Source organism: Hemicordylus capensis, chromosome 1, assembly GCF_027244095.1.
Source record: "Hemicordylus capensis ecotype Gifberg chromosome 1, rHemCap1.1.pri, whole genome shotgun sequence".
NCBI classification, from domain to species: domain Eukaryota; kingdom Metazoa; phylum Chordata; class Lepidosauria; order Squamata; family Cordylidae; genus Hemicordylus; species Hemicordylus capensis.
The window spans coordinates 429,131,510-429,149,690 of record NC_069657.1 but is presented as its reverse complement, the minus strand read 5'-3'; the positions used below and the strand labels follow the sequence as shown (position 1 = coordinate 429,149,690).

Here is an 18,181-nt window from a genome sequence, read left to right as displayed (position 1 = left end):
AAAAAAACTTGTGAGTGCAGGCATGTGCTCACGCCTTAGAGGAAACACTGGTGGAGGGAAGGATGTTTCTAGCTCATGGAAGCTTAGGCCCAAGGTATTTCAGAGAACGTCTTCTTCACTATGAGCCCCATCACCTGTTGAGATCATCTGAAGAGGTCCATCTGTGGTTGCCACCAGCTCGTCTGGTGGCTACACAAGGACGGGCCCTTTTCTGTTGCCGTCCCGAGACACTGGATGACACTCCCTGCTGAAATAAGAGCCTCTCTATTTTTGACAACTTTTAACGTTCTATTCACTTGAGCTTTTAACTAGACTTGTGGTTTTAAACCGTCTTAAGTTTTTAATTCCTGTTTTGATTTGTTTTACGTTGATGTAAATCGCCTGGAGACAGTGGTTTGGGGCGTTTAATTAACCCTGACATTTAATTAATTAAAAGTTGGGGAAAGAAGAGGTGCACCACAATGGGACAAGAAGGGGGGAATGAGCTGCATGCCCCAGTGCAGTAAGGGAGGGCAATGGCAGCAGGCAGGCCCATGAGGTGGCACTTGTGGCCAGAGATAGGAACATAGGAACATAGGAAGCTGCCATATACTGACTCAGACCAGTGGTCTATCTAGCTCAGTATTGTCTTCACAGACTGGCAGCGGCTTCTCCAAGATTGGAGGCAGGAATCTCTCTCAGTCCTATCTTGGACATGCCAGGGAGGGAACTTGGAACCTAGATTCTGTTCCCAGAGCAGCCCCATCCCCTGAGCAGAATATCTTCCAGTGCTCACACATCAAGTCTCCCATTCATATGCAACTAGGGCAGACCCTGCTTAGCTAAGGGGACAAGTCATGCTTGCTACCACAAGACCAGCTCTCCTCCTGCTTTATGCCTTATGGAAGGGTTGCCCTGAGCCCTAATTCTGAACTCACCGAGGGAATTAAAAGACTTCCCTGTATCACTGCTTCAGAGTGTAAATACTTTGGTCGTCGTCAGGTATGTTTGCAAACGATAATGGCAATTATCAAGAAATATCATTACTTATGAGTTGCATTTCTCAAATGAATTATTCAAGCAACTAATGGCAGTATTGCCCCCATGCAACACAACAAAGTAGCTGATAACCGGGAATGGCTCCATATAAAATGTTTACCATATAAAATCTCGGCAGTGTGAACAATAGGTTGGTTGTCTAAGATAGGTGGCCATAAACTTGTGCCCATTAACCTGGTGGACCCTCCGCCGCACTGCCCCCTGGCGCTTCCTGGGACGCATCCGCTCCCTGAACACTCGTTCTTCATTGTCTTTGGGTGCTGGTGAGACGAGAGAGAGAGAGAGAGAGAGAAGAAAGGAAAGGTCAGCACAGAAATATTAAAGACATAAACACTGCCGAGAATAAATAAATAGATAGCACAGCTGTTTGAATCCCGTACACCTTTGAGTATTCCACAATTCTAAGCAAGTGCAAAAAAGCCATAGAATTCAGCATTGTAAGATCCTCAATCTTTAAAAAAAATTTTTTAGCAAGTTTCTAATAGTTTAGGTATTGCTGGAAGGACTGTCTTAAAAGTATGAGCAATGTCTGGTGAATTATTTGAAGCCGGGAGAATACTCAGTAGGGGTTTCAGTAGTTATGTGATTAAAGTTTGTAATTACCTGGTTTTACCTGGCTTGTAAATTAATTTCTTGGCTCATGGTGCTTGGTAGATATACAAGGTGAGCACTTCTCTGCTTAAAATCATACTCAAGCCTGGGATATTTAGATCCACGTGCTTCCTGGCTCAATCAATTGAGCCTGGATGCACTGAAAACTTCATTTCCCAGGCATCCCAGCAGCAGGAGAGGAGGGAGGCCAGCAGTGGCCGGGGTTCTGCCACCACCACAGCCCTCTAGCCCCACCCCCTATGTCAGACGTCAGATGTGGGGAGTGTTTAGCCTGATGTCAGACGTGGGGGCATGGTTTAGCTCCCAAACGGGGCCACATGACCCCATCTGAGAGTTAAAGTGGCCAGCGCTGCATTTGCAACGCAGCCAGATCGACTCTCCCTGCCGTTAAAAGGCAGGGAGAGTCACTCTGGCCAGACTGAGAAGGCAGTGCTGGCTGATTTAAACCCCAAACGTGGCTGCACAGCCCCATTTGGGAGCTAAATCACACACCCCACGACTGACGTCAGATGTGAGGGGAGTGTCTGGGGCGTGAGGCGTGGCCCCGAGGGGCAGTGGCCCGGGTTCTTTGAACCAGTCTGCTCAATGGTGGCTCTGCCCCTGCCTAGCAGTACTGGATGCTCCTAGTGAGTATGCTGGGGGACAGCATATGCTGCTGCAGCATCTGGCATCTACAGTTCCTAAAGGCTTTCAGGTTCAGTTAACTGTGCCAACAAGAATTTGAAACTACATATTCGAGGCTGCCCAACAGCAATGTGGGAGTACATGGATCTTAAACCTCAGGCCTACATATCATTGCCGACCCCAAACTGTGAGGCTCATCTCACAGCTCAACATGTGGAGAGAGGGTTGGGGAAGTGATTTTCACTTGGGGGGTGCAATCGATTTGAGGTTGAATCAATTCAGGTCAAATTGGGGGCAATTCACAGATTTAAGCTAGAATCAAATCCCCCACAAAGTAGAGGGCCCAATTCGGGGTTGAGGCAAATCACCTCTGATTCAACTGAAATCAATTCAGGTAATTTGAATGCCATTTTGAGGCTCCTGTATTTCGGGGCGGGGGGGCTGGTCTACCAATTGGTGTCAGTGGGTAGACTACCCCTCCACTCCATATATGGTGCATCTGCCCACCTTGGAGGGCTGCTCTACCCACCAACCCCAATTGGTAGATCACCTCTCCTGGTGGGGGGGAGTGCCATTTTGAAGTCCGTTTTCCCAGAAAAACAGGCCTCAAAATGGCACTCAAATCACTCAAATAGATTTGGGTTGAATTGGGGGTGATTTGTCGAGAAAGCCAGCCTATCCAGCTGTTCTCAATGAATCAGTTAAATGGTTCTGTGATTTGATTTGACCTTGAATAGAATAATTTGATTCATGCACAATCCTAATTTTCACTTCTCTCCCATCCCTCCTCACAAAAGCCCTGGTCTTTGCCATGAATATGTTCCTGAGTGTCATACAGCCCTCGAGGACGTATTCGTGGCAGATAAAGGGGCTTTTGCTCTTGCTCTGCTGTGCTGCATGTCAGCCAATATAAAGAAATAAGAATACAATCAAATAGAATTAAAAAATAAGAATCAGCAAAGACAAGGAATAAAAACATCAAATAAGATCAGAGAACCAATTAGAGCAAACATTAATAGTTCAGTGAAGATTTCAAAAAGGCTGTTGAAACAATAACATTTTCAATGTATGCTTTAAAACCAGCTGAGCGGGGGGGGGGGTGCCAGATGTAACTCAGGCGCAAGGTAATTCCAGATCCCTTTGCTTGTTTAGCATACAAAACTGGTTTCCACCTCTATGTAGAATAATACTACTCTCCCCTGTCTTATGCTGCCGCAGCTTTTTATTCATGTAAAAATGCCCCAAGGTTGACTGACGATCTTTGGATGTACTGAAAGGGGATGCTCATGCTGCCGGCCCTGCTTTCTTCAACTCATCCTTCCTTGCAGTCTCTGTTCCTGCCATAGTCTTCTTGTATTGTGTCATGCTCCGTCTGCGGCCCTGCACATTACTGCTCCTAGTGGCTACCTGAGGCATTGCAGCAGATTCTTAGGCCACTGAAGTCCTAGACAAGACCTGCCATAGTGGGCCTTACCCTGCAGCTGGAACCACAAAAGGTTTCCTGGTGGAAGCAGACCTTGCCTCAGTATCAAGGTTCCCTTGTTCTAGTATGTATTACTGCTTGTCCTGTTAGGACCTCTGGCTTGCTTTGATGCCTTATTACCTCCTTAAGAACACAGAACATAGGAACACAGGAAGCTGCCATATCCTGAGTCAGACCATTGGTCTATCTAGCTCAATATTGTCTTCACAGACTGGCAGCGGCTTCTCCAAGGCTGCAGGCAGGAATCTCTCTCAGCCTATCTTGGAGATGCTGGGGAGGGAACTTGAAACCTTCTGCTCTTCCCACAGCGGCTCCATCCCCGAGGGGAATACCTTACAGTGCTCACACTTCTAGTCTCCCATTTTTTTTAGATTGTGAGCCCTTCAGGGACAGGGTTCCATCTTATTTGTTTGTTATATCTTTGTGTAAACCACCCTGAGCCATTATTGGAAGGGCGGTATAGAAATCGAATGAATGAATGAATAAATAAATAAATATGCAACCAGGGCAGACCCTGCTTAGCTAAGGAGACAATTCATGCTTGCTGCCACAAGAACAGCCCAGCTGGGTCAGGCCCAAGGCATACTATCTACTACCAGATGCCTCTTGAAAGCCCACATGAAAGAGCTGAAGACAGGCCTTCTCATGCTGTTGCTCCCCTGCAACTGGTATGTAGAGGGCACCTTGCCTTTTAGGCTGGAGGAGGCTTATAACCCTTAGACTAGTACTCTTTGATAAGATTTGTCCTTCATGAATTTATCTAAGCTCTCTTAAAGCTATCCAGGCTGGTTGCTGTCACTACATGTTGTGGCAGAGAAGTCCATAGGTTAATTATGCATCATGTGAAAAAGTACTTCCTTTTGTCGGAAACGTCTTGGCAAGCAGTTTCATGGGAACCATTTCCCTGGTTCTAGTGTTATGCGAGAAAGAGAAAGTTCTCTCTCTCCACACCATGCATGGATTTATAGACCTCTGTCATGTCTCTACTCAGGCATCTTTTTTTTCTAAACTAAAAAGCTCGAAGTGTTCTAGCCTTGCCTCTTAAGGAAGGTGCTCCAGGCCCCTGATCATCTTGGTTGCCCTCTTCTGCAGGCCACAGATCTTGGTTGCCCTCTTCTGCACCTTCTCCAGTTCGATCATGTCCTTTTTGAGGTGTGGTAACCAGAACTGTACAACAGTTCTCCAAATGTGGCTGCACCATGGATTTGTATAAGGGCATTATGATATTAGCAGTTTTATTTTCAATCCCCTTCCTAATGATTCCAAGCATGGAATTGGCCTTTTTCACAGCTGCTGCAGAGAGTTGACACTTTCAACGAGCTGTCAACCACGACCCCAAGATTTTTCCCCTGATCTTGCTAACATTAAATCTGATTTGTCATTTTATTGCTCACTTCCCCAGTTTGGAGAGATCCTTTCAGAGCACATCACAAACTCTTTGGGATTTCACTACCCTAAATAGTTCATTGTCATCTGAAAGTTTGGCCACCTCACTGCTTCCACCAACTTCTAGATCATTTATGAATAAATTAAAAAGCACCGGTCCCAATACAGATCCCTGGGGGACCCCACTTCTTACTTACTTCCACTTAGAGAACTGTCCATTTATACTTGTCAAAAGCTTTTTGAAAGTCCAGGTATACTATGACAACTGGATTATCTTTATCCACACACTTGTTGACATACTCAGAGAACTCCCAAAGGTTGGTGAGGCAAGATTTACTTTTGCAGAAGCCATGCTGGTTCTCCTTCAGCAGGGCCTGTTCTTCTGTATGCTTAACAATTTTATCTTTGATAATGTTTTGCATCAATTTACTTGGCACAAGCTAACCAGCCTATAATTTCCCGGATCCCCCCTGGATCCCTTTTTGAAAATCGGTGTTACATTGTCTACTTCCCAGTCCTCTGGTACAGAGCTTGACTGTAAGGACAAGTTACATATTTTTGCAAGGAGGTTGGCAATTTCACTTTTGAGTTTTTTAAGGACTCTTGGGTGGATGCCATCTGGTCCTTGTGATTTGTTAATCTTTAATTTTCCCAGGCAGTGTAGAACGTCATCTCTCGTTATCTTTATCTGACTCAGTTCTTTAGCCTCTGTCCTTGAGAAGCCCGGTTCACACACAGATATACGCTCAGTATCCTCTGCCATGAAGACAGATGCAAAGAACTCATTTAGCTTCTCTGCAATCTCCACTGATAGACTGATTAAGTGCCATGAAGTCGGTGTCGACTCTTAGTGACCACATAGGTAGATTCTCTCCAGGATGATCTGTCTTCAACTTGGCCTTTAAGGTCTCTCAGTGGTGCATTTGTTGATGTTGTGATCAAGTCCATCCACCTTGCTGCTGGTCGTCCTCTTCTCTTTCCTTCAACTTTCCCCAGCATTATGGACTTCTCAAGGGAGCTGGGTTTTCGCATAATGTGTCTGAAGAATGATAGTTTGAGCATCCTTAATAATCCCTTTCATTCCCTCATCATCTAACAGTCCAACCACTTCCCTGGCAAATTTCCTGCTTCAGATGTATTTAAAGAAGTTTTGATTATTCCCCTTGATGTTTTAGCTAAATGTTCCTCAAACTCTCTTTTCTCATCCTTTATTGTTTCCTTGAATTTATTTTGCCAGAGTTTATGTTCCTTTCATTTGGGCAGGGCTTCCAGTTTCTTAAGAAATTCTTCCCCTTTGTAGTTTCCTTGACTTGACTTGTTAGTCATGCTGGCATCCTCCTGGACTCGGTGGCACCTTTCCTCCATTTTGGTATAACTAAGCTTCTATTATTGTAGTTTTAAATAAACTCCATGCATTCTGGAACAAAGTGAGTCTCCTGATTTTCCCTTTCAGTTTTCTCTTCTGAAGCTCAAAGTGTCTGTGTTAGATTTCCTTCAAATCTGTGTTAGATTTCCTTCTTTCTTCACATGTATGCTGAATTTGATCACACTATGGTCACTGTTCCCTAAAGGTTATAGAATAATGACATCTCACACCAGGTCCTGGGCACCACTCAGGATTAAATCTAAGGTTGCCTTCTATCTGGTTGGTTCCATGACCAATTGTTTGAGGGGGCAGTTGTTCAGCGTATCTAGAAATTTGAGTACTTTGTCACTACTTGAATGTGAATTTACCCAGTCTTATGTGTGGGTAATTGAAGTCACCCATTATTACAGCTCTTTCTCTCCTTGACGCCTCCCTGATTTCCTTCTGCAACTCCCAGTCACTGTCATTGTTTGGATCAGGAGGGCGATAGCACATCCCTAGCAGCACATTTCCTTTCAAGCCTTGTATTGTCACCCACAGGGTTTCTGTGTAGGACTCCAGTCCTCCTAGGGTTTCTAGCTTGTTAGATTCTATCCCTTCTTTAACATACAGTGCTACCTCTCCTCCAAGGTGCCCCTCCCTGTCCTTTCTATAGAGTTTCTATCCAGGGATAACAGTGTCCCACTGGTTCTCACTGTTCCACCATGTTTATGTTATGCCCACTATATCTATGTTATCATAAGCAACCAAGCACTCCAGCTCACCATCTTGGCTCGGAGGCTTCTGGCATTGGCATACAATCATCTATATTCTGGATCTCTTACCTGGTGTGCTATCTTTCTTATGGCCATTTGATCTCTTAGATCAGCTAGCAAATCCTTCAGTCTGCTCTTTCCTGGTTTTACCCTTCGGGGTTATCTGAAGCATTTATACCCTCGCACCTTAAGGGATAGCATTTGCCAAACTGGATACCACCCAGCTCCTGTTGACTATCCCCCAGGTATCATTTTAAAAGCTGCTCTGTGACCTTTTAAAAATTTTAAGTGCCAGCAGTCTAGTTCCATCTTAGTTCAAGTGGAGCCTGTCCCTTCAGTACAGGCTCGTCTTGTCCCAAAGTGTATCCCAGTGCCTAACAAATCTAAACCCCTGCATCCATGCATTGAGACCCCTCAACTAAACTTAAACTCCTTGACCTTCTAGCTCCTGACTGTCGATTTGGCTTGACTTTTGGCTTGTTCCTGGCTCCTGTTCTGTTCTGTTCCTGTTCTCTGGCTTGGCTGAAATGTGGCTTGACTTCCAGTGCTCTTGGTTTCTGCCTGACACTCTGGCTCCTGGTGACTCCTTGGTTTGACCTTTGGTGCGTTCCTGACTCTTGGCTTCTGTCTTAATCCTCCTGGTTTCTGACTGCCTGCTCTGGTGAGCACCTGTCTCTCCCAGTTCTGGCTTTGGACTTGAGCCCCATCAGCTGCCTGGCACGGGCTGAACAGCAGACAAGGCTGGATCACAGGGCTGACAAAAGGGAAGAAAGGCAAACATTATATGAAGCTTCTATTGAATGAGGCCCTTGGTCCATCTAGCTCGTAAGTACCTAAGGACAGCCCAGCTGGATTAAGCACAAGGCCCATCCTGTCCAGCATCCTGTTTCACACAGTGGCCCACCAGATGCCTCTGAGAAGCCCACAGGCAAGAGGAGAGGGCATGCCCTGTCTCTTGCTGTTGTTCCTCTGCAACTGGTATTTAGAGGCATCTTGCCTCTGAGGATGGAGGTGGCCTTTAGCTCCCAGACTAGTGGCCACTGATAAACCTGTCCTCCAGATGAGTATTGTCTACACTAATTGACAGCAGCTCCCTAGGGATGAAGAGGGGGAGGTTTTCCACCTCTACCAGGAGATGTCAGGGATTGAATTGAGGTCACATAAATCATGTTATGTCCCATCTCTTAATGAAACTGCAGGATGTTAATGCAAATTGAAAGACTGTGAATGTGAAGTGTCAGCACACTGTCTGCATCAGATGTACATTAATTTTCCAGACAGGGAAACTAAGTATCCCATCAGCACATCTCATTCCAACTTCCCAAGACTTTGCATATTTTCTAGAGTTTCTTTTAGGATACAGGATACAGCATGATAGATATTATTATTATTATTATTATTATTATTATTATTATTATTATTATTATTAATTCAATTTCTATACCGCCCTTCCAAAAATGGCTCAGGGCGGTTTACACAGAGAAATAATAAATAAATAAGATGGCTCCCTGTCCCCAAAGGGCTCACAATCTAAAAAGAAACATCAGATAGACACCAGCAACAGTCACTGGAGGTACTGTGCTGGGGGTGTATAGGCCAGTTACTCTCCCCCTGCTAAATAAAGAGAATCACCACGGTAAAAGGTGCCTCTTTGCCCAATTAGCAGGGGCAAAGGGATATGAGGGTAGTTTCAATCCTGGTAAGTTTCTTTGCCATGCCCACCTGTTTTCTTAAATTGGGATGCAGTGGCTTCTCCCTTGCCTTCTGCTATTGTGACAAACTGTTGCTGGGTGTGGGGGCTGAGGCATGCAAAGAGATCATGCACACACCTTTTTGTTTCCAGCTGCGATTCCACCATCAAAGCGAAACCACGCTGAGGATGTGATGTTGTTTCCAGCTGTGTTACATTTCACCAAGTGAAACCACAGCCGCTCCCCAGCTTGGAAAAAAATAATCACAGGAAAATCTGAATGAACCAACATCAGTTTCAGGGGACATCTAAAGGGACAGATCCAAAAGAGTCAAAAGAGGTCTATAAAATCATGCATGGTGTGGAGAAAGTGGATAGAGAGAAATTCGTCTCCCTCTCACATATCACTAGAACCAGGGGTCACTCCATGAAATTGATTGCCAGGAAATCTAGGACCAGATAAATGCACACCGTGCAAAGACAATAAATTCAGTGGTTACTAATGAAAATGGTAACACTTCCGAACTGTACACCACATTCACAACTCTTATCCATGAGACAAACTAACCATATGTATTTATATAGCAAAACTCAAAGAACTACAGTATTGTGAAAATATCCATTATTATTTGAATGTACACGGTGACATAACTTCAAAAGATCGTGATATATAGATCACATCAATCATAGCTAAATAAGCACAAAAAGCACAATTAGTACCATTGGTACAGAATAGTCGTGAGTCCTTAAAATCCAGATGATCAAGTGGTGTAGAGAAATCTTGTTACTTGTAGAAAAAACTGCAGGAATTCTAAATGCAGAAGTCTGAGCTGCAAATTCTGATCAGCAGATCTGTGCAGGAGTATCTGTCTGAAACAAAAACTGATGGGCTAACCCGGGAAATTATCCAGCCCATTTCAGACATCCTTCATCAGAGCCCCAAAGCTTCTGTAAATACAAAGCAAGCACTAACCAGTCTAGCAGCTAATTGCGTTATCTGACAAACATAGTGATAACAGCCACAGCCTCCACTCTATATATCTCTTGGAAGAAATTGGTATGTAATAATGGAAATCTTTTGAAGTTATGTCACTGTGTACATTCAAATAATAATGGATATTTTCACAATACTGTAGTTCTTTGAGTTTTGCTATATAAATACATATGGTTAGTTTGTCTCATGGATAAGAGTTGTGAATGTGATGTACAGTTTGGAAGTGTTACCATTTTCATTAGTAACCACTGATTTATTGTCTTTGCACGGTGTGCATTTATCTGGTTACTCATTAGTCGTGCAATCCCTCATTTTTTTGCCTAGGAAATCTAGGACCAACAAATGGAAGCATTTTTTCACACAACGCATAATCAAATTGTGGAATTCTCTGCCACAAGATGTGGTGACAGCCAACAACCTGGATGGCTTTAAGAGGGGTTTGGATAACTTCATGGAGGAGAGGTCTCTCATCGGCTACTAGTTGGAGGGCTATAGACCACCTCCAGCCTCAAAGGCAGGATGCCTCTGAGTACCAGTTGCAGGGGAGCAACAGCAGGAGAGAGGGCATGTCCTCAACTCCTGCCTGTAGGCTTCCAGTGGCATCTGGTGGGCCACTGTGTGAAACGGGATGCTGGACTAGATGGGCCTTGGGCTTGATCCAGCAGGGCTGTTCTTATGTTCTTATTAATCCAGCAACCAATACTCTTACTGCCTTGCCTTGGGCAAGGGTGAAATATGTACAAGGCAGAATCAGGTTTTTAGGAGTGAAATGGGACTGTAGCTCAGGGGCAGAGCATCTGCCTTGCATGCAGAAGGTTCCAGGTTCAATCCCTGGCATCACCAAGTAGGGCTAGGAGAGACTCTTCCTAGAAGCCCTGGAGAGCTACTGCCAATCATTGTAGACCAGGGCTGCTCAACTTTGGCCCTCCTGCAGATGTTGGCCTACAGCTCCCATGATCCCTGACTATTGACCACTGTGCCTGGGGATTATGGGAGCTGCAGTCCAAAAACTGCCGGAGGGCAGAAGTTGAGCAGCTCTGGTGTAGACAATAATGAACTAGATGGACCAATGGTCTGACTCGGTATAAGGCAGCTTTCTCTGTTCCTCTGTTCTACCTTAGATGTTGAACAGGGCCCATGGGAGGATGAAATGCATATGAAATGTTTGAAAATTCAAAAATATGCTAACGAAAAGGACAACATTAATAACAAGAATCATTCTGGAAGCCAGTACCATTAAATGGTAAAATTTAAACAGTTGGAGTTTTTTTTTCCCTCTTGGAAAAAATGAAATTATTCATAAGCATGAATAACAACACTGTTGCCTGACATTCAGACTAAGGTGTGCATACTGAAAAAGTTCATGCATGCAACAGGAGAGGGGTGCTTTTCACCAGTTTCCTCTCCCCTATGCAGCCCACTCTGCTTCCTGAAAATATGCCCCTGTGGGTTCCACAACCCTCAGGGGCATAATTTCGGGAAGCAGAGTGGGCTGCAGAGGGAAAAGGAGATCAGTGAAAATTGCCCTCCTCTGTTATCTGCACAAAATGCTTTTCTGACTCATGCAACTTTAATCTGGATGTTGGTTGCTACTTTTAAAACTAAGTGTCTACCTTTTGTCACTCATATCCAACTGTAAACAACAACATTGGATCACAGTGGCACTGCATGGACTTAATTGGATTTGGCAGGTCAGGGAAGAATTAATAGAAAAACTTATTACACCTGATGCTACTCAGAACTTATTTAGGAATTAGCAAATGAATATATATTTTCAAATCCTCATGTGAGAGCAATGGAGTGCCTGGAAATGAGATTTAAGACTGTGGTATGGGTTTGCTCTCAAATGTACTGCCACAAATGCTAAAGGAATCTTATTTTGCATCATTTTTCAGTGTCAAAGGGTGATTTGGCAATATAACTGGAAATGCAAGTTAACCAGCTCTGTATAGCTAGGTGGCCAGATTTGGCTTAAAGAAAGCCAAATTCTGGCTTACAGCCAATTTGACTCACGAGTATACCCCTTAGGTTCTGGCAACACTGCTGTATAGATAACCTTATAGAAAAATATTGTCGTTGCGGGGAAAGTAGCAACCCACTCCCAGCATCTTGGCATCAGTTGGAGACTTCCTCAATATGTCCTTTTGGGTTGGGATTGTTGTGTCCCAGAACAAGACCTGACAGGCAAGGCAAGGCAAGGCAGATTGCAGCACCACAGACAGCTCAATAGGACAAGTTGCTCCAACAGCAATCAGAGGTAGACCTTCTGGCCTGGAGTCTGACACTCCTATTTTCTACCAGATGGGCTACCCTATTTTTGGCATGGGTGTAGAGACAGCAGGGAGTGAAAGATTGTGGGAGGGGCTGGCTCTTCAGGAAGCTCAGATTCTGAATGTGCTCTTTGTGGGGAGATTCTTGAGAGGACTCCAATTCCGTAGTTCTTTCAGGTTCTGGTCCAGTGTCAGGGCCCGTGCCTGGGGTCCTGCATCCTCACGGCCCAGTGTCAGGGTCCAGGACTGCTGGTCCTGCATCCACAGGATCAGACTCAAAGAGTCACTACTCAGGATGGGGGTCATGACAAGGTTTCAGGAGAGGCAGAAGTTCTCAGGGATGCTATAGCAGATACATATACTGAGCAGGGGTTTTCACTGGAAGACTCCAACAACCCTTTCAGCTCTATGATTCTAAGATCTTCCCTATTATGTGTTTGACTGCATGCACAAGGCTCCACATTAGCATCTTCATTTAACAAGATCTTAGCATGTAGACTTGGGAAAGGCCCCGTGGAACTGCTATTTGCCACAGAAGGGGAACATGTACAGGTTAGCTATTTTCCCCTCCATGGCTAAAAGGAGCTTCAGTGGGGGTTGCAATTTGGCTTGGGGCCAAGGACCTGGGGGTGGGGAGATATCTTAAGGACTGCCTTCTTCCATATATGCCAACCATGCACGCTCCGTTCAGCATCAAAAACCCTGCTCTAGATCACAGGTAGGCAACGTTGGCTCTACAGCTGTTACTGAACTACAGTTCCAATCATGCCCAGCTGCAATTTACTGAGCGGGCCAACGCTGCCTACCTCTGAGTTAGATACTTCCGCTGAATGAGGCTCTACAGATATCCCATTTAATTGGGGAGGAGTTTCAGAATGTGCAAAAACCAGATGAAGAGAATGAATGGGATACTGCAGTATTGCAGCCTACAGCAGAAATTAAAGAAGTGACCAGTGGTTTAATTAAGAGAATAACTCGAATCAGAGCTTTCAAATGTGTCTCCTTAAGCTGAAGCCAATCCACCCCTTCCTTGACTCTCCTGAACATTTAACTGCCTGTATGAGTGGTATGAACCACCTAATGGTGCAGTGGGGAAGTAACCCACCTAAAGAGCAGTGTAATGTTGGAAGAGAGGAATTCACAGAAGACTGAAGTTCAGTGTCCCTAACCAAGGATTTCAGGGTGCCAAGAGCACCCATCCAAAAAATTCTAATCCATCTTCCAGGGCTTTTTTAAAAAAAGGAACATTCAGAATTGCTCAATCAATCAATCGATTGACAGCATTTATTACAGTCAGAGTAATAAACCAGAGTGATAAATCAGTAAGACTGACAGCATTTATTACAGTCAGAGACCAACAGAAAAAACAACTACTACATAAAACAATATACAATTATATAAGAATTGCACGATGGTATGTGAGGGTAATTCATGCACAAAGCATGTGCTGCTACAGCACATACACCTGTGTATTTTCCATCTCTGTTCACATATACTTGGTTACTAGAGTCACACTCCATAACATTTAGAAGCCTACACCAAGTTGGAGAAAATCTCCGGAACTGGACATTTGACAGCACTATTGCAGAATATTCATTGATGAAGACTCTGCAGAAAGTAGTAGTGGAATCTGCAGGAAGCGTCTTTGGCAGGGGGAGAAGAAATGGGTACACTTGGTCAGGTTCTGGGCTCTAGAGGAGCTTGGACTCACTTTAAGTTTCTCATTAACAGCCACTGCTTACATTATCTAAAAGAGTACAACTTTTGCATGTCTTGAATTTTTGAATGGCACCAATGTTCTTTCAGAACTGCACGTTTTGTGTCTGCTTGCACATTAAAAAAAGAGCTGCCATATTTCAAAGTTCCTTCCTCCAGTGTATAATGCAAGTTAATGTGCAAGACAGAAACAGAGTGAACTGCTTTGCTTCCTTTTTGCATGCTGTGTCTCCTAGAGTGACCCAGGCTCAACCCAAACTAGCATTCTGCTTGGCCTTGTCTCTCGATCTCACTCCAGGGGTACTCAAACTGAGGTCGCCAGATGTTGTTGGACTTTTGACTCCCATAACCCCCAGGCACAATGGACTTTGGCCCACACCTGAGACCCCCTGCCTTACTCCTTTGGACAGACTTCTTTCTCCTGGATGTTGTGGCCTTTGTGTTGTTATCAATTTTATTGTTTAGCAAAATGTCGTAACACAAGGACGAAAGAACAGGAGTAGACTTTTACAGCTGGGCCATAAATTTAGCTCTTAATATCCTGGCAGCTAAAGCAAATAAGGAGATGTGCAGTGCTACAAAACCATCATTTTTCAGATAATAGAAAACATACAAATTCACTTGGCATAACAAGAAATTTGTGTTGTTGGCTGATCTCTAGGCATACTCTGGTGGTATGCAGAAACAAATGTGGAACTGGAAAAAATATCTGAGGTCAAAACCAAATTTTTGATTCTAAACATTTCCAGTTGTTGCTTTGGTCAATCCCCACCCACACCCCATGCATTTTTAAGTTTGGCTATAGCAACACTCCTAATCGTCTGTTCCCTTGACTCATTGTCATTTATTTATAAATATATCTCCTGCTTTTCCTCCAAGGAGCCCAGAGCAGAGTGCTTATCCTCACAACAGCCCTGTGAGGAAGGTTAGGTTGAGAGAAAAGTAGATGGCCCAGAGTCACCCAGTGAGCTTCATGGCTGAATGAGGATTTGAACTCAGCTCTTCCCAGTCTTAATCTAACCCCCTCAACACTACATCATGCTGGCTCTTGTCATGCTTCACCGATGTGACGATGTACTAAGATTGCTGGACTGGACTGGGCTGGGTGGGAAGGAGGTTCATACCCCTGCTTATCCATGAAGCTCACTGGATGACCTCATCCAGTCACTACTTCTCAATCTAGTCCACCTCACAGGGCTGTTGTGAAGACTAAATGTGGGGAGAACGATGTACATGACCCTGAGCTTCTTGGAATAAAAAAACAACACAAATCCATCATCAACAACAATCGTGTTTGTAAGGTTTAGATGTATGTTTTGAATTATTATTATAGCAAGGGTTAATTTTATAGATGGTGATTCACGAGGAGGTGTGAGCGGGAAGTCAATATTTGTTTAATGTGTTGTGAATGTTAAGATATTGTTAAAATCAATAAAAATTTAAATTGGGGGGGACGGACCACAAATCCATCATCAATACATCCTGCTAGTGCCTGATCCTGCAAACACCAGGGCCAGCTCCTGCACGTCAGTTCACATCCCAGGCCTGCCGGTCCCAGTGAAAGTCCAAAAGGATTCTTGCAGAAAATGTGTCCCAAGCATGTTTTGTGCATCTCAGCACAGAGAGAAATCAACGGATGCATGCAACTTCCTCCCACACCACCACACTGAAGTTTACAGGCAATTGTTTTGCGCCAGAAATCTTGGAGGAATCCATCTCTGCAAAGAAAGTGGGTCTGTAGTACAGCCAGGCTGCTCTGCACACAGCCAGCTATGGCCCTTGCTCAGCTGCACCCATGCATGCCATCGCGAGCAAGCAGGAGGCGTTAGAGTGAACTCCTCCATCCACAGACACTGATGGCAATGATTTCTTTACGTTCAATCTGCCCAGCTTCTGTTGCACAGGGGATGGCATAAAAGCACTGCGGTGACTTGAGAGTGGAAGTTAGCGGGGCTGCTTTTATAGCCACTTCCCTGCCCATCGTCGTCATCCTGAATGAGAAGTACCATAGAAACATAGGAAGCTGCCTTCTACCAAGTCAGACCCTTGGTCCATCTAGCTCAGTATTGTCTACACAGATCAGCAGAGGCTTTTCCAAGGCTGCAGGCAGGAGCCTCTCCCAGCCCTATCTTGGAGATGCCAGGGAGGGAACTTGGAACCTTCTGCTCTTCCCAGAAAGGCTCCATCGCCTAAGGGGAATATCTTACAGCGCTCATAGGAACATAGGAAGCTGCCATATACTGACTCAGACCATTGGTCTACCTAGCTCAGTTTTGTCTTCACAGACTGGCAGCAGCTTCTCCAAGGTTGCAGGAAGGAGTCTCTCTCAGCCCTATCTTGGAGATACTGCCAGGGAGGGAACTTGGAACCTAGATGCTCTTCCCAGAGCAGCTTCATCCCCTGAGGGGAATATTGTACAGTGCTCACACATCAAGTCTCCCATTCATATGCAACCAGGGTGGACCCTGATTAGCTAAGGGGTCAAGTCATGCTTGCTACCACAAAACCGGCTCTCCTCTCCTAACACATGTAGTCTCCCATTCAAATGCAAACCAGGTTGAACCCTGCTTAACAAAGAGGAAAATTCACAACCAGCTTTCCTCTAAGCTCTACTCATGCACTACTTGCTAGGACTAAGCAATGCTTTTGTTATAAGCTGGGTTCACAGAGTTCGCCAGGCTCTTACTCAACCTCAAGCAAGCTCCAGAATTGTTAAAATTCAAAGACAGCAGCCCAAGTGGAAGGGTGTAGCTCATGTAGGTGGGCAGACCCCACTTTCTAGGGAAGGACGTGATTTATTGCAGTCCTCTTGGGGAAGGGGGACGATTGCTTGGTGGCACAGCACATGCCTTGACTACAGAAGGTCAAAGGTTAAAAGATGTCCATCAAGAAGACTGGAAGATGTCAGTCCCTGAGATTCAGGAGAGCTGCTGCCTGTCAGAGTAGACAATACTGGGCTAATGGAGCAGTAGACTGACTCAGCATAAGGCAGCTTCAAATGTCTGCATGTCTATCGACCGTTAGCCTCTTTAGCCATGTCACTAGGATTTTAACAGGCAGGTATGCTGCTCAGTGTCAGGGTCAGCCCCGGAACAGGCATGCTATAGATTATTTTTCTATATTGGAAAACATCAGAAAAACACAGTAGTATAATTTTCCAGCGCCTGGAACTCTTTAAAATAGTCACTTGTAGCATAGCAAAATCAATGCGGTAATTAAAAATCATTACTTAATTTAATTTATTGTACATGCTCATTAGACTTTAGGAAGAAATGTAGTGACAAGATTTGATCCAGCGGATAAATGCCAAAATGCATTAGCTCAAGTCTAGATAAACTAAGCACAGATGAAGTAATTTGGAACTAGACGTTTAGCAGACTAATTATCATTGGGCAAAGTGCTAAAAAAATTAGCTTTGCTTGCATGCTGTAAATCAAATCTGTTGTTCTTTCCCCCCTCTCATTATGTGAATGCAATTATATGTTCAAAGCACTGACATGATGCTAGGCTGCAGCCCTATTCAGACACTGAAGCTGTCCTATCCATGTTTGGGAGTTGCGGGTGCTCCCAATTTTGGGTTGCATGAGAGCAAACAATTAGGCAGGATGAGAGAGAAGTGATTGTGTGGGAGACAGGAGTGGGTAGGACAGGCGCTGGGTAGGACAGTGCCGTTCTACCCAGCTTTCATACCCAGCATTTGACCAATGTAGGAGGAAAAGCTGCCCTACCTGGCTCCTCCCTCCCACACAATAAAAAATTGGGAGAGTACTCAGTTCCCAAACCTGGGCAAGACATTTGTCCTACCCAATTTTTGGTTGTGTGAACAGCCTCCTTATGCTGCACAGGTGGACCTCAGAATTTGCGGGGGGGTGTATGTGTGTCCATATTCAGCAATTACCACAGATAGTGAAACCGTGAAATAGTGAAACCAGTCATAGAAGTCAATGTGATCGTGGGGGTTAGGTTCCTGGAGGCCTGAAGATCTTCCAGAAAATGGTGAAAAATGGGCAAAAAGAACAAAATAAAGTGCCCTACTGTGCCCCACAGGCCTCTAGCCATGTCTCCCAGAAGTCTGATTTTTGCCATTATTCCATGGGTTTTTTTTAATGGGAAAGGGGTTTTTGTTCTGTTTTTTACTTCAAGAGATACAAAATGGCAGCAGGAAACGACTTCCAATATCATTTCCGGCCACCCCCCGACCTGCGGATACACAGATTTAACCCTTTTAAAACCTCCCTCCACACACA

At 44.7% G+C, this 18,181-nt stretch overlaps 1 protein-coding gene across 2 annotated transcripts in view; it reads right to left on the bottom strand.

Annotated features, from left to right (window-relative positions):
- Positions 1-18,181, bottom strand: part of PRKCE (protein kinase C epsilon) — a 518,891-nt gene that overhangs the window by 173,840 nt on the left and 326,870 nt on the right. For both annotated transcript variants that reach the window (XM_053312122.1, XM_053312132.1), the window contains exon 3: positions 1,139-1,298. In XM_053312122.1, the coding sequence (XP_053168097.1) occupies positions 1,139-1,298 (160 nt within the window). The remainder of the gene's footprint in view (positions 1-1,138; positions 1,299-18,181) is intronic.